The sequence below is a fragment of the Erithacus rubecula genome (genome assembly GCF_903797595.1).
Source record: "Erithacus rubecula genome assembly, chromosome: 24".
Classification (NCBI taxonomy): domain Eukaryota; kingdom Metazoa; phylum Chordata; class Aves; order Passeriformes; family Muscicapidae; genus Erithacus; species Erithacus rubecula.
Window position 1 is genome coordinate 4,589,135 of NC_136676.1, and position 26,127 is coordinate 4,615,261.

At 48.9% G+C, this 26,127-nt stretch overlaps 1 protein-coding gene across 7 annotated transcripts in view; it reads right to left on the reverse strand.

Moving 5' to 3' along the window:
- The window catches only part of PRDM16 (PR/SET domain 16), a 286,505-nt gene that overhangs the window by 37,949 nt on the left and 222,429 nt on the right, over nt 1–26,127 (reverse strand). For 4 of the 7 annotated variants that reach the window (XM_079325962.1, XM_079325960.1, XM_079325959.1 and 1 more), the window contains 2 exons: nt 10,611–10,745; nt 3,394–3,496 (listed from right to left, as the gene is read on the reverse strand). In XM_079325962.1, coding sequence (XP_079182088.1) covers nt 3,394–3,412 — 19 coding nt within the window. In that variant the 5' untranslated portion in view covers nt 3,413–3,496; nt 10,611–10,745. Of the gene's footprint in view, nt 1–3,393; nt 3,497–5,978; nt 5,999–10,610; nt 10,746–12,819; nt 13,177–13,269; nt 13,285–13,766; nt 13,797–26,127 lie in introns of those variants that run through there. The other 3 variants (XM_079325964.1, XM_079325963.1, XM_079325965.1) reach the window with 3 other exon arrangements.

The following is a 26,127-nucleotide window of genomic DNA, read 5'->3' on the forward strand; positions in this document are numbered from 1 at the left end:
CTGCTCCAAAGAGAAATTCTCTTTACTGCACTTTGTAGAGCAGGATCAATGTGAACCTCATGTGTTTTGTGCCCCTGGGGAGGGAAACCTGGAACACCAATAACAGCAGTATGGAGAGACTCTGTATCACCTACCATTTAAATAATCAAAATTACTTTTTATGAGTGAAAAGAAGAAAAAAAAAAAAAAGAAAAAAAAAAAGAAAAATGTGTAGCATCAAACTCCAGTGACATGGAAGGGCTCTGGTGAGGTGTTTCTCTACCTCAGAGCCAACATTTCCCCTCTTTGCTCTTCTGTAAATGCAGCAGTGGCTTAACCGGAAGGAATTTTTGGAGGAGTGACTGAAATCCTCCAGGCTGGGAAGCCCCAGGTCCCTTCACCTCTTAACAAGCTCCTACCAAACCCTCAGTATCCCTCAAGCTCCACCTGGCAAATCCCCAGACCTGAAAACACTTGGAATGGAGAAAAGAGATTTTTTTAACCCCTTCTTTTGACTTCAGAGAAAATGCAACAAAATTCCTTCCACAAATCCAGGTGGAATTCTTCCTGCTTCAGTTTGAGATTTACATGATTAATTGCAGCTTATTTCTCCCAAACTCTTCTCTAGGAAGCAGAAATCCTCTCTGGGTTTGGAAAATGAAGAGTCTTTTCCTCCATACCTGGCTGGAGTTGGGTAACTGACCCTTCCCACAGCACACCCTGACACTGCCCTGCCTGCAGAGAAATATATTAATGAAATACATTAATAGCCTCAAGAATATTCTAGAGAAGAGATCTTGCTTCTAATTCACCACATCCTTTGCCAGATCTCACCCACATCACACACAATACAAGAGACATCAAACAAATCAGGTTTTCCACAGGTGGAAAGATGGAGAATAAGGAAAGCAATTCCCGTGCTTGAGTATCTGGGTTTGGAAAAAGAAATTTGTATTGAAAGGAGACTTAGAGAGCTGACAAAAATATGATTTAAAACCTTGTAACCACGTGTTATTCATGTTGCCACTGGTTGTAAATTCTGTTTTGATGCTCAGGCTAAAAAGAGGAAAAACTGATGAGGTGGGAGAGCAGCTGTGGCTGCCCCTGGATCCTTGGAAATTCCAAGAGCAGGTTGGAGGGGAATTGGAGCAGCCTAGGACAGTGGGAGTGTCCCTGCCCAGGGCAGGGGGTGGGGTAAGATCATCCTTCAGGCCCCTTCCACCCCAAACCATTCCATGATAATTTATCCATGTTCCTCTGGCATTCCCAGTTCTGAGCTCCCAGAACAAATCCCCTGCAGGGGAAGGACCTGAGCCTGGCTTAGGACCAGAGCATCCCCTACAAAACCCAAACCTAAACCAGCACAGAGGCTGAACTGGGACCTGGCACTGATTCTGTGTCTGGAGCAGACTCCAGGTTTGTTCAACTGCTCCTTTTTTTCTGCCTGTAAATACCAAAAATCAAAAAGGTCGCCTTTCAAAACAAGTTCTCATTAAAGTTTCCCCCTTTTTTTAAGCATCACAAATGAAAATCCTGCCCTTCACAAAGGTAACAGCCTGGGTGTGTGACAGGGAGAAGGGGCTGCAAAGAAAAGAACAGCCCCAGTTACACCGAAATTGCTGCCTGTTCTCCGTGTGTTTGTCAAATCTGTGGTTATGTGTGCCTATCTGAAGTTCCATCAGTAACACTCAGGACAAAGCAGGAATGTAAGAGAAAAATAAATCAGTGCCTAATAGCTTTCAGAGAAACCAAGGGGAACACAATTATGTGGCATCTACATGCTAATCTACCAGACTCGAATCTCAAAGGAGTTCAAGTGCCCTACTCAAAATTCCTGCAGTGATAAGGGGTCTGCTGTGTTTGGCTGGGCTTGAGAGGAAAGATTTTTATGATAATTATCTTTGTGTGGAACAATTTTGCATTTTCTCTCCTGTTAATTCCGAAGTGAGCTGGGGGTGCGAGGCAGCAGGAAGATAGACCTGCTGAAAGTAAAAAGTATTAAGGAGTCAAATATTTAATGTTGGCCTGGCATAATTTGACAGCAATTATGCAGCAAAAGCACTAGACATTACCAGGAAGATCCAGATAAATGTTCCATAATGACAGAGATGGAAAACAAGGAGCACTTTTTGCTTGTTCACATAAAAGCCTGTTAGGAACTGAAATGCAGAACAGCGGTGAGTTTTCATTCAGATTTCTCCTTGGCATAAAAAAAATATAAAAAAAGAAAAGATTCAGAAATAATTCATCTCTGTGTGTTGGTCTTGAGATTTTTTTTTTTTTTTTTTTTTTTTTTTTTTTTTTGAGGGGAGAGCAGGGAAAAAATAGTCCCAAACTTGATATGAGGCAGCAAATCCACACTTCACCCCAGCCCTTCAGAAAATGAACTTCCAGCAGCACCAATCCTCAAACTATCCCATTTCCCAGAAATATTGGAAACTAATTGTGCAGGATTTTACTGCAAATTTGCATCAGAAATCATACTTATGTACAAGTAAATGAAATTAAATGTTTTGTGGGATGCCCAGAGAGAACTCCAATTTCATAAATTAATTTCATAGAGCATTCTTTCCAACTCCTAGTTTAAAACCACCTGTTAAATGAGAATGTATTTATAGAAATAAATCATTGAATAATGATGTTGGGCACATCCTTCCCAGTTTTCCTCAGAGATTACTTCCTTGCAAAGTGTCTGTAGTGTCAGAGTCTTGAATGAATGTGGGAAAAAGCATCCTAAGAGAGGAGAATCAGTGCTGGGAGCACTTTTAGATTTCCAGAGTGCTCCATGTGTGTGTCCTGCTACCTGCTCACAGCTGCTACAGAGAAAGATGAGGTGTCCTTATTCCAGCAATAATAATTTTAGTGATGACTCTTTCACCCCCTGCCTCCTTTTCCAAATTCCCTAAATCCCTGCAGGCTGCTGTTTTCCAAACCTTGGGAGGGTTTGGCCATTTTTATTACACCCAAAGTCACTGATGGCCCTGGGGATGGAAAAGGCCCCTCTGATCATACCCAAACCCACAAAGAGAAGGAAAAGAAACTACTTGAGGCTGATAAAAACTCAGTATTGTGGACTGAGCCTCTCCCAGAGCACAAAATCTGGACAGTGACAGAAGGGGCAGGTCCTGGCTCAGGTTTGGTCCCAGATTTGGAGGTCCCAGGTTTGGTCCCAGGTTTTGAAGTCCCAGGTTTGGAGGTCCCAGGTTTTGAGGTCCCAGGTTTGGAGGTCCCAGGTTTTGAGGTCCCAGGTTTGGAGGTCCCAGGTTTGGAGGTCCCAGGTTTGGTCCCAGGTTTGGTCCCAGATTTGGAGGTCCCAGATTTGGAAGTCCCAGGTTTGGTCCCAGGTTTTGAAGTCCCAGGTTTGGAGGTCCCAGCAGTGCCAGAGAGGAGCAGGAGCTCCTGGGGAGGCCTTACCTTCCATGCTGGGTGCCATGTTCCCAAGGGAATAACCTCCTTCCTTCAGACACACCAGGAGCTCTTCTCCAGGTTCAATCTCTTTAATAACTTTATAATAGACCTGGGAATCACAAACAGAACAGACATGTTAAATATGCAAAGCCTTGCATTTATATTTTAACCAATAGCTCAAATTGCAGCAGCTAATAGGGGAGGCTGCCCCTTGATTTGGGATAATTGCTGCTCAGAGCTCGTTTTTCTGCCTTTATTTCACTCTTTGGGTGTCAGGGTTTCACAGGGTTTGGACAATAAAAAATATTTTGGGTAACTGCCTTTCTCCTTCAAATTACAACAAATCTTCCCTCTTTTTATTTCCTGTTCTCCTATGAGCTCAGTGTTTGTCACAGTGAAGATTAAACTGATGGAATTGTCGTGTTTAAGGCTCTGCTCTCTGAGCCAAAATTGGCCTCATGATTAGAGCCAAATTACCACATTTCCACAAAATTATTCTGTTGACTATTCTCCCCAACAGCCTAGACCTGAGCCCTAAACACAGCCATGAACCACCTCAGGTGAACAGTTCACCCACATTCTGAGCTCCAGTGTGAGCACAGACCCTGGACCTTCCAAAACATCCTGAGCACAGCTCTGTGCACCTCCTGGACCTTTGTCATTGCACCAGGAGAAAACCCCAAAGCAGGAACAGGATTCAGGTAAGGGCAGAGCCCATGAACCTTATTTTCACTGTTGTACCCCAAACCCCACAGAAACCAGGGCAGGGGGTCCAGGGGCAGCTGGGTCACACTGGGCAGATCCCTGTGGTCTCATTCCCTCCCCTGCACCTGCTCCAGGAGCTCCATGGCGTTTGTCCTGAGGAGATTCAGTGTCCCTCATGTATTTTCCAAACTTTTGGAGTACACTGGACCCTGTCCTAATGCAATATCATGATAATTTACCTGGTAATAGTTATTAACTTCCAGGTTTTCTTAGCACTGCATTTAACAACAATTCAATAAATTCTTTTCCAGGGTGAAAACCACATTTCACCCAAACCAATTCCCTAAATTTGCTGCCACTCTGCTCCTGCCAGCTTGTGTATATGGGGAAGGAACACACACACTCCTCAATTCCTGCCTGGGTTGCATTAATTGTGTCACCACGATGCTTTTCTCTTCCCAGAGCCCCTTTCCCTCCCTCCCTGGCACAGAGCACGAGGCTTTGGCAGATGTGCGCCCCCAGGCCCGGCGGGAGCAGCAGCAGCTGCCCGGGATGCTCCCAAAATTGTCCTCCCCGCCCCGGAGCTGAGGAGAGATGTGATCGCAGGGAGAGGGGTGGAATCGCAGGGACGGGCGGCTGCAGGGACAGGGGACAGGAGACATCAGACCCGGAGTGCAGGGACAGGGGACATCCCTCCCAAAGCTGCGGGGACACGGGACATCGCTCCCAGATCTGTGGGGACAGGGGATAGGGGACATCACACCCGGGGCTGTGGGGGCACGGGACATCCCTCCCAGAGCTGTGGGGACAGGGAACATCCCTCCCAGAGCTGCAGGAACAGGGGACATCCCTCCTGGAGCTGTGGGGATAGGGGACATCGCTCTCAGAGCTGTGGGGACAGGGGACATCCCTCCCAGAGCTGTGGGGACAGGGGACATCGCTCCCAGAGCTGCGGGGACAGGGGACATCCCTCCCAGAGCTGTGGGGACAGGGGACATCCCTCCCAGAGCTGCGGGGACAGGGGACATCCCTCCTGGAGCTGTGGGGATAGGGGACATCGCTCTCAGAGCTGTGGGGACAGGGGACATCCCTCCCAGAGCTGCGGGGACAGGGGACATCCCTCCCAGAGCTGTGGGGACAGGGAACATCCCTCCCAGAGCTGCGGGGACAGGGGACATCGCTCTCAGAGCTGCGGGGACAGGGGACATCCCTCCCAGAGCTGCGGGGACCGTGGAGCGCGGTTACCGCTCAGAACTTTCCCCTCCACAGCGAGGTGGGGACGCTCCCGACGGTCACCCCGCGTTACACCGAGCACCAGGACAGCCCGCGATCCGCCCCAGCCACCGCGCTGCTTCCACCCGCAGGTCCGCGAGCGGAGCGGCTCCGCATCCCTCGGGATAATTACGAGGGAGCCGCTCCCCATCCCTCGGGATAATTAACGCGCTCCGCCATCCCTGGCGCTGCCCGCCGCCTCCCGGTCCCGCTCCGGCTCCCAGCAGCCGAACCGGGGCTCCCCCCTCTCCCCGGGACGCACCGAGGAGAAGTTGCCGGTGGGGCGCGCTCCCGGTGCTGCCGGTACCGGGAGCGGGATGGGACCAGGACCGGGATGGGACCGGGACCGGGATGGGGATAGGGATGTTTTTTGGGACGGGGATGGGGATCGGGGTAAGGATCGGGTCCGGCAGCGCGGCACCTGCCCGCCCCAGCAGGTGGCACACGCCGCCCGCCACCGGCCCCGCCGCTCCCTCGGAGCCGCTCCCGGGCCGTGCGAACGGAGCGGGCCGGGCCGGGCTGGGCTGAGCTGGGCTGATCTGGGCTGATCTGGGCTGATCTGGGCTGGGCTGGGCTGATCTGGGCTGGGCCGGGCCGGGCTGGGCTCCCCTGACCTGCTCGCTCCTGTCCCGCGGCCGCGGCGCTCCTCCGGTGCCGGCGGCCGGGCCGGTGGTTGGGAGGGCAGGGAAGGGAAGAGGAGGGAACGGGAGGGGAGGGAAGGGAAGAAGGGCAGCGGGGCTGTGTCTGTGAGCAGCTGCAAGGCCGGGGCAGACGGAGTCACAGCCGCCCCCATGTGCGGGGCGGCTCTTATCGGGAGCTGCGGTACCGAGGGTACAGCCTCGACTGAGCACCCGGTACAGCCTTAACCGAGTGCTGTGACACGGCCCTAACCGAGGGTACAGCCCCGACGGAGCATCCCGTACAGCTCTTACCGGGGGTACAGCCCCGACGGAGCATCCCGTACAGCTCTTACCGAGGGTACAGCCCCGACGGAGCATCCCGTACAGCTCTTACCGGGGTACAGCCCTTACCGAGCACTCGGTACAACCCTAACCGAACACCCGTTATAGCCCTTACTGGGAGCTCCGGTACAGCCCTAACCGGGGGTACAGCCCCGACCGAGCATCCCGTATAATCCTTTTCAGGAGCTCCCGGTACAGCCCTAACCGAGTGCTGTGACACAGCCCTAACCGGGGGTACAGCCCTTACCAGCACCCGGTCCAGCCCTTTTCGGTGCATCCCGGTCCTTCCCGACTGTTTGCTGGCCCTCCCTCCCTCCGTCCCGGCCTCAGCAGAGCCGACCCCTCCCCGCAGCCCCTCGGCCAACTCACCCCAATATCGGTGCCTGAGCACCCAGCACTGCCTGGGCATGAAATGCCAAAATATCCCAAACTGCCCAGACCCCGTCCCTGTGCCTGCCAGAATCCTTGGTGGAATTCCATCACCGTTTTCTACTGGTCTGCAAATAGTTCTCCTAGTGCAGACACATCTGTCCTCATCCAGCTGTGAGTCCAAAAATTGGACCTGGAGCTGCGGCCAGGATCTGAGCATCTCCCTGGACCTGGACAGCTCCAGAAAATCCCATGGAAAACCTGAGCAGCACCAGGCTGACACAGGACACACCTGTGCACAGGTGAGAACAGTTCTGAGAGACCCCTGCTCCACCCAGCCCGGGGAGTTCATTTCTGGGATTCCACTGCAAAATAAGAAATCATCTAAAATTTTCCTTTTTCTCAGTATCTTTTTCATTTGCAATTCAGTGCTTCTCCTTGCTTGTTCTGCTAAAAAAAAGCTTTTTCCAGGAGCAAACCACACTGAGCTTAATGGGAAAAATGCCTGAAAAAAGCCCCAAAATGCAGTCTAGGAATGAGCTCAGAATTGACTTGGAAAAACAGAAATCAGGATGGGCCAAGCTAAGAGAAAAAAATAAAATAAAATAAAATAAAATAAAATAAAATAAAATAAAGTAAAATAAATAAAATTGCTATTAACGGACTTTCTCTTGCAGCTGGTAACCCAAACCAGCACTAAAATACCAGCTGTGGTCTAAAAGGTCCATGAAGTTCATAGAAAGAGTCACAAATTTTACAGGGGAAAAATCCTTCAGAATTCCCCTGCCAAGGGCTGACACTGCCCTGGTCTCACCCTTTAGCTCCTTTTCCTCTCCTGTTTGTTCTCAGAACAAAGTAGCTCCTTGTATTTCAGAATGTCTCTGCAGTCCTTCCAGAAATATAGGACAGGCTCCTTTAATGATCAGGGAAAAGTTGGATTCTGCTGGAGTCACATTAATTTCATCAAACATTTCATTATGATAATTAACTTCATCTTTCAGTCATGCTACTGATGGTCTGGGCTCATCAAAGCCTTTTTTATTTGTTGTGCACTGAAAAAGCTCACATTTACTAATCCAGCAGAAGATTTACATTCACAAATCAATTCTGTTTGTTTATAGAAAAGTTCCACACTTGATCATTTCGTGTTTCCCACCACAGCATGGGCAGCTCTCCAAATTACCAGCTTTGTTTTACACTAAATAGTTAACAGGATAAGTAGGGCTTGCTGGTATTGAGAATACTCCTTTGCCTGATTTTTATCAAAATTATTCTGGGCACGGGGTGTTGAGGAAAGAAAAAATAAAAGGAAAGCAAAAAAAAAAAAAAAAAAAAAAAAAAAAAAAAAAAAAAAAAAAAAAAAAAAAAAAAAAAAGGAAAACACCCCCAAAATCCCGAGACCACAAACAAACAAGGAAATGAGAAATAACGCAGAGGAATCTGCCCCATACAGGGATCTGCTGTGGGTGTGAACTCAGGGCAGCAGAAATCAGGCTCTGGCTGTCTGGTTTTGCAGCTAAAACAGAACAATTTGGTACAATCACTGAAATATCAGCCCTGCAAAACCACAGCAACACATTCTGGGGCTTGTCTCACTCAGAGCCCAGCACCACCTCATCCTTCCACTGAAAAAAGGAGTTCTGGAGCAGGCACAGCCTGGGAATGAGGTTTAACCACTGCCAGAGCCATGGCAGGGGATGGAGATGGAACACAGAGAGTGGGAAAAGTCCATCCCAGAATTACCTCATTAATTAGGGCTCTTCCCAAGAACCAGCCCCATTTCCCTGCTGCAGGGATTTATCTGAGCTTCCACACATTTCTACTTCAGGGGGAAAAGAGCATTAAAAGGGGAGAAAGAGTGTTCACCTAAAATCCAAAACCCACCCACACACACATCAGCTGCAGCAGAGGAGCTCAAAACCTCAAAACCAGCCTGGAAAAAGGTTCTTTGTGTCCTTGTCTCACCCATAATTCACCCCACGGGCAGCCCAGTGAGATTTGTCCCTCCTGCTCCCTCAGACCTGTCCCTGTGTCCAGCCCTGGACATGGAAAATTTGTCCTTGTGGATGTCCAGCCAGGACAGGGCTGCACATTTTGCTTTTGTTTCCTCCTTTGGAATTGCCTCCCCTTTGTTTCTGCTCAGCCCCACTGCTTCTGATTTCCTCTTTTTAGGGCTCTTTGTGACTTGGGAATCCTGACTGGAGTTACCAAATCTCTGTAAAATGCACCCAAAATCTGCATTGCACACACACCTCACGCTGGCTGATTAAACAAAGCCCTGATTTTTTTTCTGTCTCCTTTTACTCCTTCTTTTTCTCCTCAATATCTGCATCCCAACTAAAAGCAGCAGCTGTCACCCTGATTATCATTAATATATAATAATTATATTAATGGCCAGGCCATGGCCATGAATATAATCATTATATATTATAAATATATTATTACATAAATTCTGATTAGTATCTCAGACTCTTGAACTGCTCAAGTATTACAGGAGTAACAACAGCAAAAAATAAACCATTTCCCTTTTAGTAAATTATATAATTTATCTTCCATTTTTTTCCAGTCCTCCTTCAGAATCACAATTATCTCTGACAATCAAGGATCTTCTTTTCAAATGCCTCTCCAGCACAAATAAATATAAAGAAAACTAGCTAATGTTATTCTACATGTGAAAATTGGCTTAATAAGTGAAAAATAATGAATGAAACATCTCAATTAACCTCTTTCTAAATAGAGAAATAAATACATTTTAAATATATTATAATCTGTTAATGGGGGAGGAGGGATGGGGGAAATAATTGAGTGGTCCAGATTTTGCTCAGTAAAATCCAGGAAAATTCTCTGTGCATTCCTAGGACTGTTCCCAGGTTACAGAACTAAAGAAGGACAGAAGGGGACACACACACACTCAAAGACCATCTCCCCATGTAAAAAAACCTCATTTTTTCAGAAAATAAAATGATTTTGACTAAAATCTTGTCCTGGCCCTTATCACCACAGCACTGCTTTGTTATCTAGAGGGCAATAATTTATTGCAAAATTTTTATTTTCTGTGGGTTTTTACAAACAACCCCAAACCTCTTCCTGCTGCCTGAAGGAGAAAGATCAAACCTTTTCTTTGGGGTAGGGAAAAATGTGTCCCTTGGTGAAATAAAGGAAGTTAAAGCCAAGGGACAGGATCCTGAATCAGGAATGAGGATCCTGATAAGGAATCAGGGGCTGGATGCTGAAATGGGGACAGGATCATAAACTGGGGACTGGATCATGAATCAGGGACAGGACCATAAATCAGGGACAGAACCATAAATTAGGGAGAGGATCATGAACTAGGGACTGGATCATGAATCAGGGATGGGATAATGAATTAAGAGACTGGATCATGAGTCAGGGGCTGGATGCTGAGTTGGGGCAGGACCATAAATCAGGGACAGGATCATGAATTAGGGACAGAATCATGAATTAGGGACAGAATCATGAATTAGGGACAGGATCATGAGTTAGGGACTAGATCATGAGTCAGGGGCTGGATGCTCAGACAGGGACAGGACCATAAATCAGGGACAGAATAATGAATTAGGGATAGAATCATGAGTTAGGGACTGGATCATGAATCAGGGACAAGATCACAAGTCAAGGGCTGGATGCTGAGTCAGGACAGGACCATAAATCAGGGACAGGACCATAAATCAGGGACAGGATCATGAATTAGGGACAGAATCATAAATCAGGGACTGTATCATGAATTAGGCACTGGATCACGAGTCAGGGGCTGGATGCTGAGTGGGGACAGGACCATAAATCTGGAGCTTTTAGCTCATCCCAGGTCTGCCCCATCCCTCTGCCCCCTCCCCCGGGTGCTGCCACTGCCCAGCCCGAGCAGGGGGCCAGGGCAGCCCCTTAGGGGCTGGTTACCTGCTCGTTGATGTGGCACACAGCCAGGTTCTGCTCGTCGCAGGAACAGGACACTCGGATGTACTTCAGCCAGTTCCCAGCCCCGCCCTGGCCAGCGTCGCTGCAGAATTTCTCAGTGCCCAGGGCATCGGGGATCTGCAGAGAATGCACAGGAAGGGTCAGCTGGGGACAAATGGCAGCCACAGGGGGGGACAGAGGCAGGAAAAGGGTTTGCAGGGCACTGCTCCTAATGAGAAATAGAAAGGAGAAAGGTCAGAGATGGAGCTGATAAAGAGATGTGTGATGAGGATGAAATCGGCTCTCAGCAGAAGGTCCTGGCTGGCAGAACCTCCAAGGACACACCTCAGAGTGGTCCATGAGTAAAAGGTTCAGGACTACAAATATTCAGGACTACAAATATTCTGTTAAACACAGCTCTGTTACCACAGCTCAAGAAATCAAAGTGGGGAACTCCTCTAAACTCCACTGATTTTAATGACAAGGTTCTTAACTGCTCCATCTTCACATCATTTGTTTCATCCTTTCATGCAGGATTATTTTTAATTACAAACCTTTCAATAAACTCTTAAACCAGATCACTTTCCACAGAGCTGTGAGGTTCTATTTTAAAAACTGCTTTACCCAATGCACTACTTTCATTTATCTGAGCACAGCCTGAGAAATTCACCGGTCACATCTGTGTGGCTAAAGGTGAGATGCAGCTTGCTTCAAAATAAAACCCCTCAGATATTTAAAGTCCAGATGTGAGAGGGGAAAAAGAGTTAATTAAGGGGTAGGAGTCCAAAGAAATTTGCTGGTTTGACAAGAAGAGACTTTTCCTCTCTTAAGGCAGTGGAGTTTGGTGACAGAACCAGAGGAGATGCTCAGAATTCCAGAACCACCTTTGGGATGATCCAGCTTGTAATTCACTCAAAAAAAGCACATTTTAAAAATGACACGGGACACCCTGAAAACAAGGAGAAGCCCTTTGAGCCCCAGCATAGCAAGGCTCTGCTCTGCTCCTAACTGGGCCTCCCTGCTCCAGAAACTCCTTTTTCCCTGAGATTCAGATTTCCCTCTGCCCCGAGCAGCCCCTGTGTCAGTGCAAATTACTTCAGTCATCAAAAGCTCTTAACATGCTTTTACTAGCAATTAATTCTCTCAGAATCTCGTGGGATACGATTATATTTTCCCATCTATTTCAAGACACGGAAAAAAAGAAAAAAGGTGGGAAAACAAAGGAAAGGAAAAATTAAAGCCCAGCGATGACAGCAGCAAGTCGAGCCTAAGGCTGGGCTAGAAACCTCGTGGGACTGGTCCAGTTCAGGCTCTGGCTCCCAGCTCTGGGCTCCTGGGGGGACCAGGACCTGCCAGAACCACCAGGACCTGCCAGAACCACCAGGACAGCTCCCAGCTCCCTGCACTGGTCCCAGCAAACATTTCTTGGTTTCATCCCCACCACCAACCCTCCCTCCTCCAGCTCCCTGGCTGAAAAGGGATGAGGGGAAATCCCTCCTTTATTGCTGGGCTTCTTCTTCCCCAATCAGAACATGGCACTGGGAGTCACTGAGATTTTCTCCCAGAATGTGTTTGGGACAGAAGTAGTGTGAGAAAAACCTGGCTGTGCTCAGTTTCTTCATCCCCTGCCTGAGAGCACTCAGGGTCATTCACCCATCCCTAACTAGACCATGGAACTTTCTAGACACCTTTGGTCATCCACTGGCAGCACCAAAGCTCTGAGGTGGGCACTGATGTCACAGGAAGCCAATTCTGTGTTGTTTGGAAGTTTTAAAAAATCAAAAACCCCAACAACAAAACCTGTTCTTAATGTGGATGAAACTATTGAGTTTACTCAAGATAAAATATCAATAACTTCTGTTTTATCTTGGGGAGCTCTAGGGACACTGAGGATGCCTAAAGCTGGTGAGGTCAAGAGCTTCTCTTGGCTTTTTTGACCTCAAATTGAGTGGCCCAGCCAAACCAGTGGGGACACACCCAGACACCAAGTGACAGCAGCTTCCAGAGAAACTGTTTGGAAAAACCAAATGAGACAAATCATTGATGCTGAGCTGGTCTGAAGAGTTTGGGCAGAGTTTGTGGTGGTTTGAGGAACCTGCAGCACACAAACCTCCCACTGCCAGCAGCTGGTGACATTCAGTGGCCCTGGGAACACAAGATGGCAAACCCAGGACACACAAATCAGGTTTATAATTTCACAGCTGTTTCTTACAGTTGGTCTCTGTCATCTTCTAGGATGGTTTGAGAGGACACTTAGGGCTATTGAGTGGCTTAGGATGGAAGGAACCTTAAGGATCATTTCATTCCAACACCCTGCCCTGGGCAGAGAGATTGGGGGAAGCCCAGAATCCAGCTGAAATTCACTTTGCAGGGTCCTGCTCGCCAGCTGTGCCTCAGGAGGAGCTTGAAATCATCTGAAACTCTGTGGTTTTATCTGCGTGGGGCATTAAAACCCAAGCTGGGGGTGTGAAATCTGACAGATCAAAACGAGAGAAAGAGAGGGGCTGTGAGAGCCTGAGAACCTGAGCTGCTGTTCTCACACACACTCACTGCCCTCCACAAACAGAACCTGGCACCAAAACCAGAACTTGGCACCACAAACAGAACCTGGCACCACAAACAGAACCTGGCACCACAAATAGAACCTGGCACCAAACAGAACCTGGTACCAAAAACAGAACCTGGCACCACAAACAGAACCTGGCACCACAAATAGAACCTGGTACCACAAACAGAACCTGGCACCACAAATAGAACCTGGTACCAAACAGAACCTGGTACCAAAAACAGAACCTGGCACCACAAATAGAACCTGGTACCAAACAGAACCTGGCACCAAACAGAACCTGGCACCAAACAGAACCTGGCACCACAAATAGAACCTGGCACCACAAATAGAACCTGGTACCAAACAGAACCTGGTACCAAAAACAGAACCTGGCACCACAAATAGAACCTGGCACCACAAATAGAACCTGGCACCACAAGCAGAACCTGGCACCACAAACAGAATCTGGCACCACAAACAGAACCTGGCACCAAACAGAACCTGGTACCAAACAGAACCTGGCACCACAAACAGAACCTGGCACCACAAACAGAACCTGGCACCACAAGCAGAACCTGGCACCAAACAGAACCTGGTACCACAAACAGAACCTGGCACCACAAATAGAACCTGGCACCAAACAGAACCTGGCACCACAAACAGAACCTGGCACCACAAGCAGAACCTGGCACCAAACAGAACCTGGTACCACAAACAGAACCTGGTACCACAAACAGAACCTGGCACCACAAATAGAACCTGGCACCAAACAGAACCTGGCACCACAAACAGAACCTGGCACCAAACAGAACCTGCCCAAACCCCAGACAGGGGGACCGCACCCAGCCACCTCTCACCATGGATCAGGATGCTGAGAAAATGGGATAAATGGGGTGATCAGCTGCTCTCAGAGGGCAGCTCAGAGCCAGGGCAGCTCCTGGGCCAGCCCAGCCCTCGGTGGCCAACACCTCTAATTAAAGATCAGGTTCACACGCTCACACTCTTTGCTGATGGTCTCTATCAAAGTTGTTTCACAGCAGCAGTCCCCCTGCACTATCTGCAGTGTCTGTTCTTCTGTCAAGTGTTCACACACAGAATAATATTTTAAGTTTCTCTTCAGCCTCTGCCCCCACCTGAGAAAACTCCGGAAAAACAAATTGAAACCTTTTACCACATCTTCTCCCAGTTCAGACCAGAAGGAAATCAGAAATTTCCTCTGGCGAAATTCTGCAAACCAACTGATTACAAGCCTTTGTCAGTAAGTAAAAAAAAAAAAAAAAAAAAAAAAAAAAAAAAAAAAAAAGCAAACCAAAAACTGATTCCAGTTAGAAAATGCTCCTGGGATCCTCACAGAGCATTGGTTTTGCTGTGTTCTTTTGAAGAAGCAAGAGATTCCTGTGCCCTAGGACAGGTGGAGAAGGAAAATTGAGGCAACAAGCTTTGGGAATGGGCAAATTAAAGATCCCAGAGGGATTCACCCCACTCCTGAAGGCTCAGCTCCTCACAACCTCCCACCCAGGGATGCTCTTACCACAACAGGCATCTCCAGCTCTATTAAATCTGTTTATTCACAATTAAAACTGGAACTAAGTCCCTCCCTATCCAGGACACAGCAGCAGCTTCAATCACAAAACCATCCACCCCCATTTTCCTGGGCAGGTAAAGGCTGACATCAGGTATTTAGTGCCAACAGCAAAAAAAACCCCAAAGATGCCACAGGAAGAAAAAACCCTCAGAAAATCCAATGTAGTTATTAGCAGACTTGGTGGAGCTGACATGGAATTTCTGCCTGAGCTCTCTGCTCAGGCTGGCTCTGTGGCAGTGGAGACATCTCTCCTGAGAGTAATTTGGCTTAGACATTTAAAGAAGTTGTCAGAGGGAAAGCAGAGGTGAAAAAAAGGTAGGAAGATACTGGAGAGGAGAAAACAAAATAAAACCAGTTTATAACTAGCAATTGTTGCTGGTTTTGCAGATCTACAAGCATCATGTGCTGCTATTCCAGAAAGTTTTGGGGATCATTTCACCTCCCTGATCCCTTGGGCTCTGAGGTCCAGCATCCCTGCCCCAGGGCTGGGCTCCCTGCAGGAACAAGATTTGTCCCTTTTTCTTTGTCCCCATGTTCAACCCCAGCAGTCTGGGACAGGCCCTGCCCTGTGTGCTGGAAAAGCAGATTTTCATCTGGCCTGCAGCCTGTGGACACGCTCAGAAAGTTAATTATTGTGGGAGCACTTCCTCTGGCTGCTCTTCCATTTTATCCCTCCCACCCCATCACAGATTTCTCCCCACTTCTTTTTTTCATCACTGAACACGCCAAAACTTCAGTTCATCTTTTCTTCTGCTGCTGCAGATGGTGAGTTCAGTCTTTATTTATTAACCCACAGCACCTCCCAGCACTTTTGTCTTCAATTCCAACAGCTCATCTAAGAATTCCCAATTCCCCTTCCCTTCCCTGCCAGTAACAGTGCCATGATCTTGTCTCGTGGAGTCATTCTTTGGGTTTTACAGGATTCTCCTTGCTCTGAGGTTCCCCCAGCCTCCCCCTCTCCAGTCTGTCCCCTCCAAACAAATGCACCTCCGTGTTCCCTGGGATCACAGGGATTTGAGTGGCCCTCTGCAGAGACACGGATTTGGGATGCAGAGCCAGAGCTCTGGCCGTGGCTGTGCTTCAGACCCATCCCCAGCCAGCCAAAAGGAAATTGTTGTCATGTTCCAGGGCTCACTTTGCAGCTTTATCTGCTGTCTGCCGAGCAGCTCTCGGCCTTTGGATCCAAAAGGCTCCTTGATCTCCTCTCCGTAATTTATTAACATCAGAAATGCTGAGTTATGGGGCAGAAGTTATGGAAAAATCCCCTCGAACGTTTACAATTTTTTTTTGCACATCATTTGAGGTTTCCTGCCCCTCTAATTTGTGGGCTCTCCGTTGGGTTGTTCCTTTCACATTTCAGTGGGCAGCGTCCCAGCTCTGAGGTGTGCCGGGGGCTGGAATGCCGCGGATCTGTCGTCAGTTGGCTTAATGGATTCCTAGTGTGCATGGAGAAACGCAGCAACCAGCAGTTTGCCATCACTGACCCAGCGTCCTGTTGCTATAACATCCCTCCCCAGAAGCCCAGAGTGTAATAAACCTTCTCATCCCATGGTTGCAGAATCTGCCTCTGACAGCTTGGCCGATGTGCGCATTTTATTTGGCAGGAGTTGGAGATTTTTTCCTTTTTTTACCCCCTTTTTTTTTTTGCTTTAATGACCCACGAGCTGATTTAGAGCAATAAACTGTTGCCATGAAGTTTTGTTGTGTTTCTTTTAAATAAAGGGAAGGGAGGGACTGCTGCAATTTATGACTTTCAGAAGTAACTGAAACAGAAAGTCCATTCTTGCCATGAAACGAAGAGAAAAAGACTTCATCCAGAGAAACACCTCTGTCAATGTGTAGACATGAAGCCTAGATGAACTCATAAATTCAGCACTCTGCCTGCAATTAAGCAGGCTTCCTGGTGATTTGACAAAGAGGTAATGAGAAACGTGTCAGACAAAAACAGGTCATAGCACTGGAAAGTGCTGGGAAGAGCAGCTGAGCCAAACCCAACTTGTCTGCTCAGGGCCACAGGAAAAGCTCGGGGTGTACTCAGGGAGAGCCACTTGGAGGGATGCACAGCAAACTTCTCGTGCCAATGGAAGCTTCTGGAAGGGGGTCCCAGCTCCAAAGCCACCAGGTGAAGAGGGAAGAGGCAGCAGAGCTCTCACCACCACTGCATGAGATGGTCACAGCCTCATCTCAGTGTGAGCCCTGGGCAGTGCAGGTTCTAAGGGCTCCTAAATGGCTGCAGGATCACAGAGCTCTGGCTCTGTGAGCAGGATCCTGTCCCCTGGAGTGTCCTCACCAAGTGTCCCATCCCCTCTGTGGGCACACCCTGGGGTTTCCAGCACCTGCAACCAAACCCCAGCACAGCCAAACACTGGGAATGCCATAGGGGAGGAAAATCTTGATGGCTGTGCTGTCAGACAAGCACATTTCTGCTCTTCCACGCTGAGCCTAGAGCTGGGAGAACCATGAGGAAACCCAGCTGGATTGCACTGGGGCAGGGGATGCCAGGCAGAGCCTGATGACACTGTGGAGCCAGGGGACATTGCCAAGCTGGTGACACTGCTGAGCTTGGTGACACTGCTGAGTTTGGTGCCAGTGTTGAGTTTGGTGACAGTGTTGATTTTGGTGCCAGTGTTGATTTTGGTGACAGTGTTCATTTTGGTGACAGAGCTGAGTTTGGTGACAGAGTTGATTTTGGTGCCAGTGTTGAGTTTGGTGACAGTGTTGATTTTGGTGCCAGTGTTGATTTTGGTGACAGAGCTGAGTTTGGTGACAGTGTTGATTTTGGTGACAGTGTTGATTTTGGTGACAGAGCTGAGTTTGGTGACAGAGCTGAGTTTGGTGACAGAGTTGATTTTGGGGACAGAGTTGATTTTGGTGCCAGTGTTGAGTTTGGTGACAGTGTTGATTTTGGTGACAGTGTTCATTTTGGTGCCAGTGTTGATTTTGGTGACAGAGCTGAGTTTGGTGGCAGTGTTGAGTTTGGTGACAGTGTTCATTTTGGTGACAGTGTTCATTTTGGTGACAGAGCTGAGTTTGGTGACACTGCAGAACCACTGCTGGCAGAGCACTGCTGTAGCCAATGAGAGAGAGACCAATCCAGGTTTTTAAAAGGCTGTATGGTTTTGAACTTCCACTCCCACCCAAGCCAAATGTCTGGAGTGGGATTTTTCCACTGGGATGTGCATTTCTGAGCTGTTGCTGGGCTGCTGCATCCTCTAGCTTCACAAAGGGGCTGGAGCAAAAACATCCCAGGGAGGCTGGTCCTGGGACATACTTTTGTCACAAAAAACTAACTTTCTCATTCTTTTTTTCCCCACCACATCTAAAGCACACAAGGAATCACATGAAAAAAGGCTGTTTTCTCCCAAAAGTGCCTGTCCATGTTCCAAGCAGAGGAGCCTGGATGGCTCACAGGAGCTTGGGAAGCAAGGCTGGATTTCTGGAGAGTGTTTGAATCCAGCAGAGTCTTTTGAAGGGCTGCCCACTATTAACTGCTCTTCTCTACACACCAGCACAGTGAGTATTTCCCAAGTGTCTGCTCTTCATCAGAATAAAAAGGGCTGGAAAAAGCTGCAGTGTCACTGCTGTGTCCTTCAGGCACCTCAGATTCCCTCCAGCTGAAGGAACACACAAAGCCTCAGGAAGAACCAACAGCAGCAAAATCACACAGGACATCATTTACATTAAATTCACATTTACACCCACTAAATACAATCTCCAGGAAAGCATCTCCTCCTCTCCAGAGCAGAGACACCATGGATACACAGCAGAGCAATGGGGCAAAGAGGAGAATTCAAGAAACCTTAAGAAAAATCCCCCCTGGCTCTGCTTTCCCTCCCCTGTACCTATAATTCCTTCTATTCCCATCTTGGAGATGCAGTTTTGCTGCCAGAGGACACCATGAATGGCACAGGGTGCCACAGAAGGTGCTGCCAATGCTGATTCCTGTTGATGCACAAAACCAATTGTTTCTCTTCCCAACTCTCATCCTCCCTGAGGACAATCAGCTGCCCTTGCACAGCAACATCCCATCACCAGGCAGAAAAACATCCAGTGAAGATGTCAAAACAGGAGAGGACTTCCAAGCTGATGGCAGGCATTTATCTCAACAAAAGCTCATTTTTCACCAGTAACGTAATTCATACCACACTGACTTAAATTAAACAGTAAACCATAAGGAACTGTGCTCAAATCAGATCCCAGGGCTGCCTCAGATATTGTACACACAGGGCAAGGAAGGGATTTCAAGTTCTTTGTAATATACACACACAAAAACTTTGAAGTTTTCCTCTGCACCGAAAGAGTTCAGGACATCCCATTTTTGTATCCTACAGCATTTTGGCTCATTCCAGAATAATTGTAACTGTGAAGTTCTAAATAGATGAGAAAAAAATGGGAACTTGGGAGAAATATTCTGATTTAAAAAAAGATAGAGGTTACCACAGGCAGGGGAGAATTTGGAGTCTCAGGACTGGGGAGAGGGAGCAGGAGGTGCTGCAGGGCTGAGCTCCCAGGGCTGTTCCAAAGGGTTAAAACAGACACAAATCATGTCCCAGAGATTTTGTGGTGATCCAAAGTGCTTCAGGGTCTGATTCCTCTCTGCTCTTTCCAAAGGAGATGTGGGCTGAAATGTCTCCCTAATGACCTGGTGCCAATTAGCCCAGGGGGAGGAAGAGCAGGGCAGCTGTCCTGGCAGAAGGGAGAGGGCACAGAAGCTGAACAGAACTCTATTGTATGAAGATGGGAACATTTTCTGATTTGTCCAAGAGCTCTCTTAGCACTGAGGCACAGCTGCTTCCCTTATCCATACCCAAAAGGTACTTCTGCTGTAAGGAAAACACAGCAAACCTTAAAAATAAAGTCTGATTGGCTTCTTGAGCTGCATCCTGGGACTTCCACTGGATCAGGATGGACAGAGGGAGCTGCTGCTTGCTTTAAATAATTTCTTATTACTCTGGCTTGGTTTTAGTAACATTTTGGGAACAGAGCTGTGGAACACCATGAGTGTGGAGGCCTCTCCAGGTGATTTATGGGCAGCACTCAGTGCCAAACCCATCTGCTGCACTTCACACTCTGGCCAAAAAGGTAGCAAAGCCTTCATCAGCCCATTCCTGGTGCTGCTATCAGCTCCAAAGCACCAAACTGGGCTGGAGGTGCCAGCAGGAGCAGAGCCCCATGCAATGACATTGTCTGATGGTCTCTTCTGAGCCTCTTCCCTGAGAAGATTCTGAGCTGCTGCCCAACAGTTCAGCAGTAAATCCACTGCCTCCCCTGCAAATGCACTGGGATTACACAGGATCATTAAAACATTAAATAAACTCCAACAACATTTATTCAGGTACTCCACAGAGAGATGAATGAACTCAGAGGGGCTTGAAGCAGCACCCATTTTCCCTTTAATTGATAGATTTGGGGATATATGGTCCAAGTTCAGGCAGGAGGGGGACTCAGATAAGAAAGCCTGTGCCTGTGGGTGTGTTTGATGGACACATCTGTGTGTTTCACTCCTCAGAACCGAGAGTGCTCTTAGAGCTTTATACCTGGAGCTACCTGCAGCCTGTTCTGCTGTGGGGACATGTTTGGACACCTCAGCACAGCACAAATCAACCTTTCTGCCAGGAGTGAAAATTACTGGGCTACAGAAGTGAAGGAACCACAGTCACAGGCTGTAAGCAGTGCAACAAGGTGTTGAATGTCTGGAGAGGCTGGAAAGGATGAGGACTTTTATTCCATGTGTGACTGGTGCCATTGCACCCATGCAATGACAACCACTGTGTTGGTCTCACTTCTCCTAAAGCTTCTGCACCCTGCTTTAGGTGCTGCTCAAATAAGAACTGACTGGTACCATACAGCCATGGAAAGAAGGGAATCACCATCAAAGGTGTGGTTCAGGGTGGCAAGACAAGCCCCAAGATCACACTCTTCTAGCACTAATTTTAGAAGGTTAATAGAGGATGATTATCCTTCCTTACATGGATAACAACAACCCAGCAATCCAGGAACACTCACCTGGATGTGTGCACCTCTGCTCCCTTTGGCTTTAAAAGCTTTGAATTTACAGACCCAAAGGTATTCCCACGGTTTAACCATGACCTGACACTTTCAGTACAGAGATTTACCAAAAAAAAAAAAAAAAAAAAAAAAAAAGAAAAGGTGGACAAAAAAAACCCCACCAAAAGCAGCCCAAGCTGAGCAGAGCTGCAGGCCAGCTCCCCTCACACAGGAAACCCTGTGGGATGGGGGAACTGAGTCCCCATCACATTTCTTATCAGCAGCAGGGCCAGCAGCTGCTCTTGTGCTCTTTAGAAGGTGTGAAACAGATGAGTTTGTGAGCTGGGCTGGCACTGAGAAAGAGAACAAAAGGATATTCGAGGTTCCCCCACCAGCAGTGGGTCAAAACCAGCACCAGCACCCCCTCTTTGAGGAGCTCAGGAAACAAAGCAGCCCAAGAGAGATTTTCTCTCACGTGGTGCTGCTCCCCCCTCCAGAGCTGAGATGTGTGATCTCTTGAGAGTGGTATTTACCAAAAACAGGACCCTGAGAAGGTGCTAAATGAGGCACCCAGGCCTGTGGGGCTGTCCCACCACTGCCCTACATCCTGCAGCACAGCTGCCCGCTGGTTTATCTCATAAACATCACCAAAAATGAGGGCAAGAGGCATTCCCAGCACAGAGAAAGGGCTGAGCTTTCCTGGGAGGGAATTTGGGGGTGCTCAGTGTGGGCAGGGCACAACCCAGGGCTCAGAGCATCACCCACCAGCTGTTCCCCTTCCTTGGGCTGCTGGAAGGACCTGGGATGAAGAAGCTGTTCCACAGTTAAAATTCCTCTCTGCTGTCAGTTTTTAAAGCATCCAGGCTTATCCCAACCCTTTGGATATTGGCTGAAGAGTGAGGGTGAGGCCAGAGAAGCATATCCTCAGGGCACTTCCAGAAAAAAATCTGCTCCCAGAAAATCTGCTCCAGGCCTGGTTTGCTTCCCAAAGGACATAAAGATTATTCACATGACCTAAATCTTGAGCAAGAACTTCTTCAGTGTGTAACCATTACACACAGTTTGTCTTCAGTGTGAGCATCACTGAAATCAGAACTGGGGTCACCAGGGTGGACATTTTGCCTCAAACATGACATTTTGCCTTCTACATGAGAAAAGAAGGTTTTGGAGACAGTTCTCACCTAAAATCATTTATAGAAAGGGAGTCCTCCCCACAGCAGCCCAACAGCTGCTCACAGCACCAGCCTCACTCACAGATATACAAAGAAAATGTGCAAAGTGTTCTGCCCTCAGATTTGTGCAGTGAATGTGGTTATTCCCCCCCCACACACACAGTGAGTCACACTTGTAAAGAAGTTCTAGGGTGCTCATTTTCCACCAAAATCTCTGAACCAATAATTTTCTGCTGGTTGGTCGATGAGACATCCATGAGAGGTTCACAAACCTTCAAGCCAAACCTTGTTCCTTCTTTCCAAATTATGGCAAGGAGAGACTGATTAAACAATTTCCCCCTTCAGCTCTGCCCCCTCTGCAGCTGCAAGCAAAGCAGCATCTTGTCTGACATCACCAAAAGAGATGAAATCTCAGCCATAAGGAAGTGCAAGGGTAAAACTGCACAGTCCCAAGTGCTGCTGGGGTGAACTTTACCCCGAGCCAATTCACCTACTTATGAAATGATACATCCCAGGGAATTGATTCTAATGACAAATCTGCCCTTTGAATATGCTGAGAAACAACATTTCAACATCTCCAGCTCAGATCTGATCCCATCTCTGGGTCAAAAGGCAGCTGAGCAGGGTGCTGGTGTGGAGGTGAGGGCTGGGATGGAGCAGATGCCTCTGCTCAGGCAGCACCAGCACATCTGGTTCTCTGACAGCAGGCTCAAAACAAACCTGACCTGAGGCTCCAGAGAGCTCTCACTGCCCCAGCAGGGCAGGTTTGGGTTAGGGAGATGCTGATAATCCCCCTAATAACTCAGAATTCCTCTTCTTTTTCACCTGTGCCCAGCAGCTTCATCCTCCCCCTGCCCTCCCTGATCCACGCCCTGACCAGGCAGGAGAACATCTCTTTTGATTTGGGATATTTTGAAGCCAGGTGGGAAGGACAGAAAATATACCAGCATTTATCTGCCTTTGGAGGTAATTTCTCACCTCTCAGAAAGCCAGATTTCCACCCAAAGGTGGAGCTGAGGTCACAAATATTTCCTTTATACATCAGGATTCCCTGGGCAGGAAAAGGGAGCCCTCCTCCTTTCTGGCCCCCTCTGATCTTTAAGGTTTCTTCCAACTCAAACCAATCCAGGATTATTTTCTCAGTCAACTCTCAGTTACATTAAATGTGAGGATGGTTTTGTCTCTTAAAACCAAATACTCTTGAGAACAAAATCAGACTTGAGGTATTTAGAAGGTTCACCTGATAATGATCTCAAAGACTTCCTCATTAACAGATGGAAACACTTTTTTTTTTCTTTTTTGTGACAGATTTCTTTTGATTTTGAAGTATAAAGTCCTCAATTAGAGAACACAAGACTCTCTCAACCCTACTAAACAGCATTAATTTAATGCTAAGTAGAAATTATCACATTTTTAAACGATGCTTCAGCATCCAAAACAAATAAACATGATGAGGACTTTGTTGTCTCCATTCCCTTCCCAGACACTCACACAAAATTTAAAGCAACTGCTCAAGTCTTGAAATGCTGCTGAAACAGTTTCCTGTGCTCTAATCCTGCAGCTTTTAAACCAATCCATGGTATAAATGATTCCTGCCTGTATCTGGCAGCCCTGGGAGTTCTCTGAGGATGAACATAAATTCAATTATACCAAATTAAATGGGAACATACATAAGCCACATAACATTTTAATTGGGAATGATTCTTCACTTTTTTGGGAAGAATTGTGCAATAGCTGAGTCCATAAAGATGATATGACACATCTGCTTTCTCCCTGGAGCTGCCTGCTTTTATTAATTACCCTGCAGAGATATATTTATATTGATGTAGTCAGTGTGTGAACAAAACCTCATGGACAAAAAAAGGTTTAATTAAGGGAGGAAAACCTGGTTTACGGGTGCTGAGAAAATCAGGTCTTTAGAGTCAGTAAAAGTTTCATAAGTGATTAGATAAAAATAAATCCTAGGGAATTATTTGCATCAAATATGTCTTTGCCATTTCATGCTAGAGAATCACATTAAAAAAAAAAAAAAATCCTGATTCAACAATCCATGGGCTGCACCTGGGGCTGAGTCCAGCTCTCTCATTGACTTTTCCTTTGCTCTGATTAACAAATCTGCCTCTGCTGCCCCAAACTGCTCCATCCCTGTCACAATCAGACAGTGCAGGACCAGGCTGAGCCTGTCCTCTCTCCTGGGGATCCCAGCACCAGCACAGTCGCTGCTGGACTGGGGAAGGACAGGACAGGAGAGAGGCTCTGCCAGAGCTTCTCCCTGCCAAAAGGAGAGTCTGCCTGGAAAGGACACAGGAATGTTGGCAAAGCACCTGCAGAGGAGCAAACAGCACAGCTGGGACACCTGGGTGTGGCACTCGGGTGTGACAGTCAGGTGTGACAGTTGGGTGTGGCACTTGGGTGTAACAGTCGGGTGTGACAGTTGGGTGTGGCACTCAGGTGTGACATTCAGGTGTGAGAGTTGGGTGTGGCACTTGGGTGTGGCACTTGGGTGTGGCACTCAGGTGTAACAGTCGGGTGTGACAGTTGGGTGTGATACTCAGGTGTGACACAGGTGTGATACAGGTGTGACATTGGGGTGTGACACAGGTGTGACACTCAGGTGAGAAACTCCAGTGTGGCACTCAGATGTGACACAGGTGTGACACTCAGGTGTGACACTGGTGTGACACTGGGATGTGACAGAGGTGTGACATTCAGGTGAGACACTCAGGTGTGACACAGGTGTGACACAGGTGTGACACTGGGGTGTGACACAGGTGTGACACAGCTGTGACACTCAGATGTGACACTCAGGTGTGACGCTTCGGTGTGGCACTCAGGTCCCTCAGTGCACAGCCAGGCTCTCCCGTGTCGCTCGGCAGGGCGGTGGGTGTGGTGGGTGCGGTGGGTGCAGTGCAGTGGGTGCAGTGGGTGCAGTGGGTGCAGTGGGTGCAGTGGGTGCAGTGCAGTGCAGTGGGTGCAGTGGGTGCAGTGGGTGCAGTGGGTGCAGTGCAGTGGGTGCGGTGGGTGCAGTGGGTGCAGTGGGTGCAGTGCGGTGGGTGCAGTGCGGTGGGTGCAGTGGGTGCAGTGGGTGCAGTGGGTGCAGTGGGTGCAGTGGGTGCAGTGCAGTGGGTGCAGTGGGTGCAGTGGGTGCAGTGGGTGCGGTGGGTGCAGTGGGTGCAGTGGGTGCAGTGGGTGCGGGGGTGCAGTGGGTGTGGTGGGTGCAGTGGGTGCAGCGGGTGCAGTGGGTGCAGTGGGTGCGGTGGGTGCAGTGGGTGTGGTGGGTGCGGTGGGTGCAGTGGGTGTGGTGGGTGCAGTGGGTGCAGTGCAGTGGGTGCAGTGGGTGCAGTGGGTGCAGTGGGTGCAGTGCAGTGGGTGCAGTGCAGTGGGTGCAGTGGGTGCAGTGGGTGCAGTGGGTGCAGTGGGTGCGGTGGGTGCAGTGGGTGTGGTGGGTGCAGTGGGTGCAGTGGGTGCAGCGGGTGCAGTGGGTGCAGTGGGTGCAGTGGGTGCAGTGGGTACAGTGGGTGCAGTGCGGTGGGTGCAGTGCGGTGGGTGCAGTGGGTGCAGTGCAGTGGGTGCAGTGGGTGCAGTGGGTGCAGTGGGTGCAGTGCAGTGGGTGCAGTGCGGTGGGTGCAGTGCAGTGGGTGCAGTGGGTGCAGTGGGTGCAGTGCAGTGGGTGCAGTGGGTGCAGTGGGTGCAGTGGGTGCAGTGGGTGCAGTGGGTGCAGTGTGGTGGGTGCAGTGCGGTGGGTGCAGTGGGTGCAGTGGGTGCAGCGGGTGCAGTGGGTACAGTGGGTGCAGTGCAGTGGGTGCAGTGGGTGCAGTGGGTGCAGCGGGTGCAGTGGGTACAGTGGGTGCAGTGCAGTGCGGTGGGTGCAGTGGGTGCAGTGGGTGCAGTGGGTGCAGTGGGTGCAGTGGGTGCGGTGGGTGCAGTGGGTGCAGTGGGTGCAGTGGGTGCAGTGGGTGCAGTGCAGTGGGTGCAGTGGGTGCAGTGGGTGCAGTGGGTGCGGTGGGTGCAGTGGGTGCGGTGGGTGCAGTGGGTGCAGTGGGTGCGGTGGGTGCAGTGGGTGTGGTGGGTGCAGTGGGTGCAGTGCAGTGGGTGCGGTGGGTGCAGTGGGTGCGGTGGGTGCAGTGGGTGCAGTGCAGTGGGTGCAGTGGGTGCAGTGGGTGCAGTGGGTGCAGTGCAGTGCAGTGGGTGCGGTGGGTGCGGTGCTGCCGTTCCCCCGTCCCGTCC